The 9,444-nt window shown below is 39.1% G+C and overlaps 1 protein-coding gene across 1 annotated transcript; it reads right to left on the bottom strand.

The window, feature by feature from the left end:
* Positions 1 to 6,305: 6,305 nt before the first annotated feature.
* On the bottom strand, positions 6,306 to 7,360 carry MC2R (melanocortin 2 receptor (adrenocorticotropic hormone)). The gene is given in 3 exon segments (XM_009580163.1): positions 6,306 to 6,359; positions 6,361 to 6,387; positions 6,389 to 7,360. Coding segments are annotated over 3 exon segments (1,053 nt in total).
* Positions 7,361 to 9,444: the final 2,084 nt, after the last annotated feature.

The raw sequence follows: 9,444 nt of genomic DNA, 5'->3' as shown, positions 1-9,444 counted from the left end.
AGAATACTGTGTTCAGTTTTGGGCCCCTCGCTACAAAAGGCATTGAGGTGCTGGAGTGTGTCCAAAGAAGGGCAATGAAGCTGGTGAAGGGTCTAGAGCACATGTCCTGTGAAGAGCAGCTGAGGGAACTGGGGTTGTTTAGCCTGAAGAAAAAGAGGCTGAGGGGAGACTTTATTGCCGTCTACAACTACCTGAAAGGAGTTGTAGCGAGGTGGGTGTTAGTCTCTTTTCCCAAGTAACGAGAGATAGGACAAGAGGAAGTGGCTTCAAGTTGCACCAGGGGAGGTTTAGATTGGATATTAGGAAAAATTTCTTCACCAAAAGGGTTGTCAAGCACTGGAACAGGCTGCCTAGGGGAGTCTCCATCCCTGGAGGGGTTTAAAAGACATGTAGATGTGTTGCTTAGGGACATGGTTTAGTGGTGGACTTGGCAGTGCTAGGTTAATGGTTGGACTCGATGTTCTTAAAGGTCTTTTCCAACCTAAATGATTCTACGATTCTATGATTCTATACAGCAATACCAATAAAGGGGCTGTTTGGGTATCCACGTATATCATGCATCTGACTTACTATAGCTGAATTGTCAACAAAAGTATCTCCCCAGGCCACGTGCTCCATGTCCTCCATCCTTGGTCAGGTTGTCAGAGTGTGCAAAGTTGCCGGTGAAGTAACTCCTCTCATTAGCAAATGGTTTTTGACTAACTGTACCTTTATTCAGATAGTTCATATGAAGTTTAGATGTAACTGTTGAAGGACTGAAATTGTAATAAATGGTAGTGTAAAGGTGCTGCTGAAGCAATGGAATGTGGAGTAACAAACCCATCTCATCATCTTAATGTAAAAAAAAAAATTATGGAAAGCAATAAATAATTTTAATTACTCATTAGGCATTTGTACTCCAGCTGGGTTTTCCAGAATTACTTGATAGCTAATGGTCACTCATTAGACTATGTGTGACAGTTCAAAAGCATGATCTTTGTGTTATAGCAGTAATTTGAGGAGATTTGCAGACATAAGAACTGCTTTCAAGTGGACATGAAAAGTTTTCTTAAATGGTCACACTCATTTCTCCAGAATTGTACTGTAAGTCCTCTTCTTTGAATCAGAAGCTCACAACGGCATTGTGTCTTCTGTAAAAGTGACACTTCAAACAAAGCTGTATCAAAGCGCTATCAAAAGATGAACACATAATATCTTCATAGATGGCTATCTGCTGTAATTACCTTGAGAGAATTAAAAAACAGACCCTGTTCCTACTTGGGGAATAGATTCTGTTTGAATAAATGTATCATTTGAAGAGTTTAGTTCAAATCTGACTCAAAAAGATTTAAAAAAAAAAGTATTGGCTTGAAATGTAGACATTTAGTACTGAAAAAAAAGTACTGAAAGTTCCAAGCCTCCAACTCTAAACCGAATCCAAAAAAACAACCAAATCAATAAGGTTGTGAACATAATCACAATTCAGTACTATTACAAGCAGTATTAGGTCTCACGATAAATAGATACTTTAAGATCCTTTTATTGTTTTCCTTGCCTGTAATTTTCACTGACTCTAAATGAAGTATCTTGCTTGAGATTTTTAAAAAGAGAAGGCTAACATTTGCCTCAACTCATATTATAAACAAATACTATAAATAAGTGTTGCTTGCCTTTGACTGTGCTCTGCACTTCAAGTCAAATTTCTTTTTCAGTTACTTAAATATTGTTTGAAAAACTGAAATTTTGTTCAGCGAATAGGAGTCCAAGACACCAATTTTTCTGAAAGTCTTGCCTAGGACCATGATTCATGGAAGCAAGATTTTTCTCACATAAATAAAGTCTAAACTATATTTTCTCACAAATAAACTATATTTGTCTTGCTATTTTGTGAACAAAATCAAACTGCTATGCAAGTCTGTCTCTCACTGGCATACCAACTGCTTCAGTGGAATTAGTTCCCCTGGGTGCCTTTATCAGATTTGTTCACTTTGTTCCTGAACATGAAGTTCAGTTCAAAACAACAGAAAGCAAAACAACAGGAGCTTTTCTTCTTTGATTTTGCAGTAAGTGAGTAGGAAACGTTTTGTTGCCACAGGCATGTGAAGTTCTGTGGGCCCTTCCAGATGAAACATCAATTGTAGTGTTGCCTGTGATTTTCAAGGGACTGGATTTTCCTTCCAGGCTTATTAGCTTCTGGTAGGATCCGAGACAAACTTATTTCTCCCAATGCTAAGGTGCAGTTCTGCCCCCCAAACACTTGTAATTTATAGCTGGGCACATGAAGGAAAGTCTCAAAATCTGAGAAAAGTGTTCACTGTTATACATTAATGTATCAGAATAGAATTTCAAGAGTGACTTCAGTACAATACAATGAAGGCTTCACAAATCATGGCTTAAAAAATATGTTCAAAGGGCAACACAGGGAAATATATGGAGACATTAGTATGTGAAACAGAAAAACTTATTTGCTTGGAGACTGCACAACAGCTAGAATGCAAGCCAAATTTACAGCCAATTAGGAGATAACATATGGAGATTCACGCATCTGCTGACATGCAACAAATGCTGGCAGACTTAAAGATGAAAATCTTCCTAGAAGCTTTTTTATTCAAGAATATTTCGTGCTCTTCCTTAGTCTGCCTCCCCTGAAATGAAATATTTTCAAAAGAATGCTCCATTTAATCATAACTAGCGCACACTGAAGAAAAAAAAGTTTTTATATGTGTCTTTTGAATTTTATATTGACTTTTTTATATAACTCTTAGGCTCAGCTTGAGATCTAATATTCTGCTGCAGATTTTAGCTGTATTGCAAATGCATAGGATCTGCATTTCTTACAAATTTACATGGAAAACATGCCAAGTTCTGCTGTCCTGAACCCATTAAAAATGGAGAACAACAGGCAGTTCTCATAATTTACAAGCCTGCTCTCTCTGTGCTTTGTCTTAGATCCCCTTACGTAGCAGCTTTTTCCCCACCTTGCTGGCTGTCTGGGTATTGGACACACAGTCTAACAGTAACAGCCATCAAGTTTCTATCACCAGTTTAAAGACATAACCTCAAGCCATAAGTTAAAGTGTTGCTCAGGCATCATGACATGAACAACGGGATGTTGTTCTGAGCGTATCCACAGAAGAGACCAGGTAAGCTACAAAGAATAGGCAGTTAATTCCTGGTAACGTTAGGTAGAAACCACTTCCTGACAGTGCTTGGATCTCATGGCAATCTGAGATCCAATGTCAGTAACTGCAGACATACTTCCAAGTCAAAGAGAACAATGTGGGATAAAACCTGCCAAAAATTCGCTGCCTAAGTGTTGACTCCTTGTTTTAACAAGCTGGATGGAAAAAAAATCTCACTGGGCCATAACGTATATAACCATGGCTGCTTCTGGTTTTGCAGGTAAATGGTGGCTGGAGGCTTGGGGGTGGTGCTGAGAAAGGCAGTGGGACAGCCCGGGGAGGAGCGGACAGGTGCCGGGTTACTGGAGGCCAGTTTGCTCTGCCCTTGAAGTGGGGCCAAGAGGAAGGGGGTCAAAGGTGTGCTGTAGGACTGATTTTGTATCTTAAGGTCTTATTTTAGGTGCCCTTAGGGTCTTAGGTTGAGGGTGAAGCTGAGGCATGGGTAATGAAAAGGAAGGAGTGAGCCCAGCTGCCTGGTGAGCAGTTTGTGCCCCAGGCTGTCTGAGGGCTCCTAGTATGGGTCTGGGACCATGGCAGGAAAGTGCCACCACTCCCAGCCATGTCCTGAGGGTGCAGCATAGGCAGGGTGGTGGCCAACCTGTAAGGCAGGTTGGAGGTCTGGGATGAGGGTGGGCATAGTGCCTCATCTAGCATCCTTGCCTCAGGCTGCTCTCCGCTTGGCACAGCCTGTGGCAAGGTAGGAGCCCAGGTCCTTGTTGCAAAGCAAAGTGCCGGCAGCGCGGGGATGAGAGTTAGGCTCTGGCTCCTAGGGTCTGTGAGCGACGGCTTGCCCTCCTCTCTCCCTTGGGCCTGGGGATGCCGTGAGGGAGGTTGGTGCCAGCCAGTTCCTGAGACTCCTGAGTAGGTGGGGGCAGTCAGATGAAGGCTGAAAGCAGCCAGGTCCAAGTTGTCCTGTTTCCTCCAGGCCAAGCCAAAGCTGTCTCAGGGCTACTCTGAGCTGCCACGTGTTGGTGTGGTAGAAGAAAGCAGTAGCTGGTGGCCCCATCTGGGGCCTGCTGTAGACATGGCCATGTCCACCCCCAGCCTGGGCTCTCACATTTGTCCCTTTCCTAGCCAAAACTGCCAGTGTCTCCACAAGATGAGCAGTCCTTTGCAAAGGACTTTATACAGAATTTCAAAGATATATTTTATTGCTGAATTTTGGATTTTGACATGAGTCCATCTTGAATGTTCATCTTTGCAGTGCTAAATGTATGTTCTTTATTGATTACTTCTCCATGTTTAGACGTTATAGGTTAATTTTTTATTGTACATATTTTATTAAAACTTACACTTGGAGATCTCAGTCTGAAGATGGACATGTGGTATCTATAGAGTTAGAGTGGACTTCCTTACAATGTCCAGTGACTTCTAATATGGTGGGGGTTATTTAGCTTTCTTAACTATGTCTGTTTTAGGGAAGTGGATGGAAAATAAAGTTTTGAGGGAAGGTGCATTTTGTAGATATTTCATGTGTTGCAGAGTTAACATAAGGATTGCCTAAATCACAATTTTCTGTGCAATATTTTTTTTTCATTTTGAAGCTCATCAACTGTGTGCATGGGCTATTATGGTACTGTAGATCTTTTGTTTCTTTTGTTTTGCCTTGTCTTTAATATTGTATACTTTTTTCTTTTTTTTTCAGGTCATTTTTTGCTGTGCGGCTTTACATTTGTTCTGCTTTTGATGGAAAGGAAAAAATTCTCATTAAAATAAAATGTGTGATTATATCTGAACTCCCTTCTAAACTTGCATTTTATAGATAAAACTTTTTTTGTAATAAATATATAGGTTTGAAAAGTTTTCATTTTAGTATCTCTTTTCTCATTTAAGATATTTTCTTTGCTTAGTTCTATAGAAGCTTTCAGGTTTGTTGTCCCTTTCTTATATCTTTATCTGTAAGCCTAAGTCCACCTGAATATGTATGGTTTTGTCTATATTCCATATGTCTTGAAATTCCTGTTTTTCTAAGTGTTCCATCAGAGTAAATTCTTCCATTTATCTATGAATTCTAACAGATTTTATCTTTTCCTCTCCTTCTTGTTCTAGCTGTGCCTTGGCTTTCTCAGTTTCATGGCTGCCTCTTACTAAATATTCTGTCTCTGGCACAGCTGAATAACTCCACTGAATTATTGCGAGGTTAATTCCTCACCATATGCTCTGGACTGCTTCAGGATGTTTTGCTGTTGAAAACTATTCTGCCTTAAAGTTTTGTGAGTTTTGTATTATTTTGGCAGGGACAATTAAAAATTTTCTCACTAGGATTTTGTAAATTACAAACTGCTTTGTAGCATCCTTCCAGACTGGCTAGCTGATTCCTTATCCAGGTGACTGATTTCCTTGCAGGTCTTTGAATTTGCTCTCCAATATTTTATTTTTTGAATTCTTTGTTGTGGCATGTTTAGAAAGTCATGGCTTAATCAAAGTTCTTTTACCATCTGCGAAGCTTATTATTTTATTAAAGCAAACTGGCCCAGGGACTTCCAATGGGGAGCTGGCAAGCTCAGCAATTCCCTTTGCTAGTCCAGACATGGCTTTGGGGTTTTAAAATTCAAAACCTGTCTTTCTGCCACAACAACTTTATGTTGGAAAAAACTCTTCAGTCACTAAAAATAGCTTTTAAACCAAAACATCTTCTTCTCTTGGACTCACACTCCAAAAGTTATTTTGAAAGTCAGAGAACACTAATTGCATGATTTTAAGGAGGCTAGATGTTAAAGAACAGTCATGAATTCACTTTTCCAGCAAAATCCAATTACATGTCCATATTTTCTGCTTTATCATAGACTTTTATATAAATGTGCAGCTTAGCAACAAATGTTCATTTCACTGTGATTTAAACAACAGAATTTTAAAGTAGTATACACCTTAAATTCAAATTACTAATACAAAATGAGTTGGCATAAACTCATCTCTGGGGTGATGCAATACTTGCTGCAGAAGATCTATATCTGAATTTTTCTGAAATGACAAAAAATAGATAAGATATTTTTTTACTTGCACAAAAATTGTCGGCAGAATTAACTTCATCAGTAATATTTCTGGAGGTCTGGTTTGCAACGATTTGTGTGCATACTTAGTCTTTATGCATTCTTTGGTAGCCCTCTGAAAATCACTGGCAGTATCCTACAAGCATAGTATTACTTAGGGCATAATTGTTAGTATTTTTAACTCTGCAAACTGATGTTGCACAGCACCCCATAGGTGTGCTTCTATAACCTTCATTTTTCATGGAGTGTTTACCAGTTCCAGTTTGACCTGGCACAGCAGAACATCTTCTTAAATGTACTCCGTAATTCTGGGCTTCGGAATGCAAAAATCATAGGGTCGATGATCGCATTGCACATTATGAGCGTCCCATTCACATGGAAAATGGACATGTAGCAGGCACAGTAAGGGTTATGTGGGCAAAACCTTGCTAAGAGGATGTGAAGAACAAAGGGGGCCCAACAACAAAGGAAAACTCCAAGGAAAATGGTCAGTGTAATGGCTCCTTTCATGTTAGTTCTCTGGTGGACTGTGCTGGTTGGCAGTGAGGCGATCTTTTTAGCATGAGATCGAGCCAGGAGGAACATATGGACATAGAGGCACAGTATAAAAAACATCATTAGAGGGAACAGGATGGTGAAGGGAATAACTGTTGCTGCTTCATAAGAGAAGAGGGCAATAGCAATGCTACTGCCAGCACAGAACGTCCAAATGATTGCCAAGATAACCGAGGCCCTTCTTAGTGTCATGATGTTATGGTACCGCAAAGCGTAGAAGATAGTGATGTATCTGTCTGCTGCAATAGCTAGCAAGCTGAAAATTGACCCCAGTAAAGACAGAATAAACATAGAATCCATGGCATCATCCAGCTTTTTCTCAAAGTCCCCACGACGTGTCAGGTACCCCATTTTGCACAAGATGATAAAGATGTTCTCCAGAGTTTTGTACAAGCTACCTAACATGTCTGAAATGGCTAAACTGCAAATGAAGAAGTACATGGGCAAGTGCAAATTCTTATTTCTAATGATAGCAATAAGGACAAGCAGATTTTCCAGTATTCCAGCAGCAGCAACAGTGAAAAAAACTTCCTCCGGCACTACGACCTGGGTGCAGTCAGTGATATTTAAGGAGAAATCACTTATATTTTCGAGGGAAGGAATGCTCGTCTGCCCTGGGTGTTTGATTAGGTTGGAAGGTCTCTCAGTGCTCATTTCTTCTGGTCATGGAAAGATTCTGGATTGTTGTTTCTCAGGCTTGGCTTTATTCTGAAGCTGACCTGTCAGTCAGAACTTTCTTCTTTTGATGAAGGTTTTCTCCTTCATCTGGAGCAATTTTAAGACTTAACTGCGATGTTTTGAATTTTTCCTACAAAAAACCATGTAGAAACATAAATACCAAGATGAGACTTATCACACAGATAGGGCAAAAATAGACATTTGAAATATCACCTGTTGCAATGGAATGAACATAGATCATCATCAGAGAGAAGCAAAGTTGGTTTGCATAAAATAAGAGCTGCTCCAGGCTTCACTGAGCCTCAGAGGAAAACAAAGTGTAAATTCTCTTTTAGCTTCAAAGAAGTTTAAAAAAATATATGTAGTTTTGTTTACCAATGAGCATTCCATGTTTACTGAAACTGATCTGACAGACTTCAAGAGTTTGGCAATCTTTACTGGCCCAGCTGTTTGCTTTGAGAAAGTCTGGCATTTCTCACAAGATTTGCAGTATTATTAGACACAAATGAGACCAATGCCAAGATAAACTGTTGTCCAGGACAGTAACATGTTTACCACCGCACTGTTGATGGTGAAATAAAATGCCCTCAATTTAGATGTGAACATTTGTAAATATTGATATTTTACTGAGGCATGCTAAATACAAGTGAAAGGCTTCCTTTTCATGTAAATTGAAACCGCCTTTTGATTTGATGAACATAGTTCTAATGCAGATTAAGATCCAAAGTACAATCTTTTCTTGGCTATTTTACAACTATCTAAAAGACCAAATGTTTATTTCAGCTTCAAGATGATGTTTTTCTTTCTCCATAATGATCCTGATCTAAACTACATTAAAGCATATATGAATTTTTCCAAAGGATTAGGCTTTTTAGGCTTTTCGTTAATGCATAAATGGATGTGATATTAATTTAGCTTGGATATTACCCACAAACAATAAAAGCCACTTTTTCTTGTAGTTTTTATAGCCCCATTTGTGAAACACAGATGCTGTTGCTATTTGGAATGTCCCCTTTTTTAAAGAACTGATATATTCCCCCTCTGTTTTTAAATTCAAAACAGCTTTTAATTGTTTGACACTTTCATACCAGTAGGTCTTGAAATTCCTTTGGATATTTATTCATAGTCAGGGTCGCTGAATGCCATAATACACTTTATTACTGTTTCAAAGGGAGAAGTGAAAAGTTTTAATTACTTTGTATATAAACAATGTCCTCTGCAAGTGTCAGTGGGTATCTGTAACCAGGACAGCTGAACTGCTGCTTGAATATGACTAGCCTTAATGCAGATGAATGTATTTGGCCACTTTTCAATGGAAAACAGGTTTCTGACCTGGGTTTGCTAATGTTGTCTGCTGAGATTGCCAGTAAGGTGCTACCTGTGGTGAAGAATGCTGAGATTTGGACCACCAGCCATCATGAATTCAACAGAAACAAGCTCACTTAAGAGAAAGCATTCAAGAGAGTACCCACACTTATCTGAAAACAAAGGCTGTGTAGTGGAATAAATGACCTGTATTGCACTGCAGCAGGCGTGGACATTCCCAAAGACAATTAAGTCAACATCTGTCAGTATGTGAAGGAAGGAGTTACCAACAAGAATAAGAGACTCAGCAATGTCTTTGTAATGATATGTTTTTCCTATTCTGACTTAGAGCTACTATCACAGTTAAGTTTTATGATTTCTAATCTAGCAATCTGCTTGACAACTTAATTTTCACTCTTAATAGAAAGTCAACACGGACACTTCAGGCAAAGCCTCATTTAAACGGGATTTAAACAGGACAATCCGTGGGCAAAAATGCATCTGTTAAGTCACTATTCTCTCAGAACAGTTTTTCAATAATGCTTCTCTGCTGATATAGTCATATTGCTGAACTAATCTGCCTGACAAACATGAAGGTTCCTGTACTGAAAACATAGTACTAGGAATGGCACGATATATTACATCTGCTGCTTATAATTTTACAGTAACTTCATATTAAGTACAGCATTTGGTTAGAGCAGAGAACTTATAAGGGCTTTAGAGCAGTTACAGTAAACTGCTCTAATATAATATCA

Source organism: Fulmarus glacialis, unplaced genomic scaffold (assembly GCF_000690835.1).
Source record: "Fulmarus glacialis isolate BGI_N327 unplaced genomic scaffold, ASM69083v1 scaffold12616, whole genome shotgun sequence".
NCBI lineage: Eukaryota > Metazoa > Chordata > Aves > Procellariiformes > Procellariidae > Fulmarus > Fulmarus glacialis.
The sequence above is the reverse complement of the archived record's forward strand: the minus strand, read 5'-3'. Positions and strand labels throughout refer to the sequence as shown.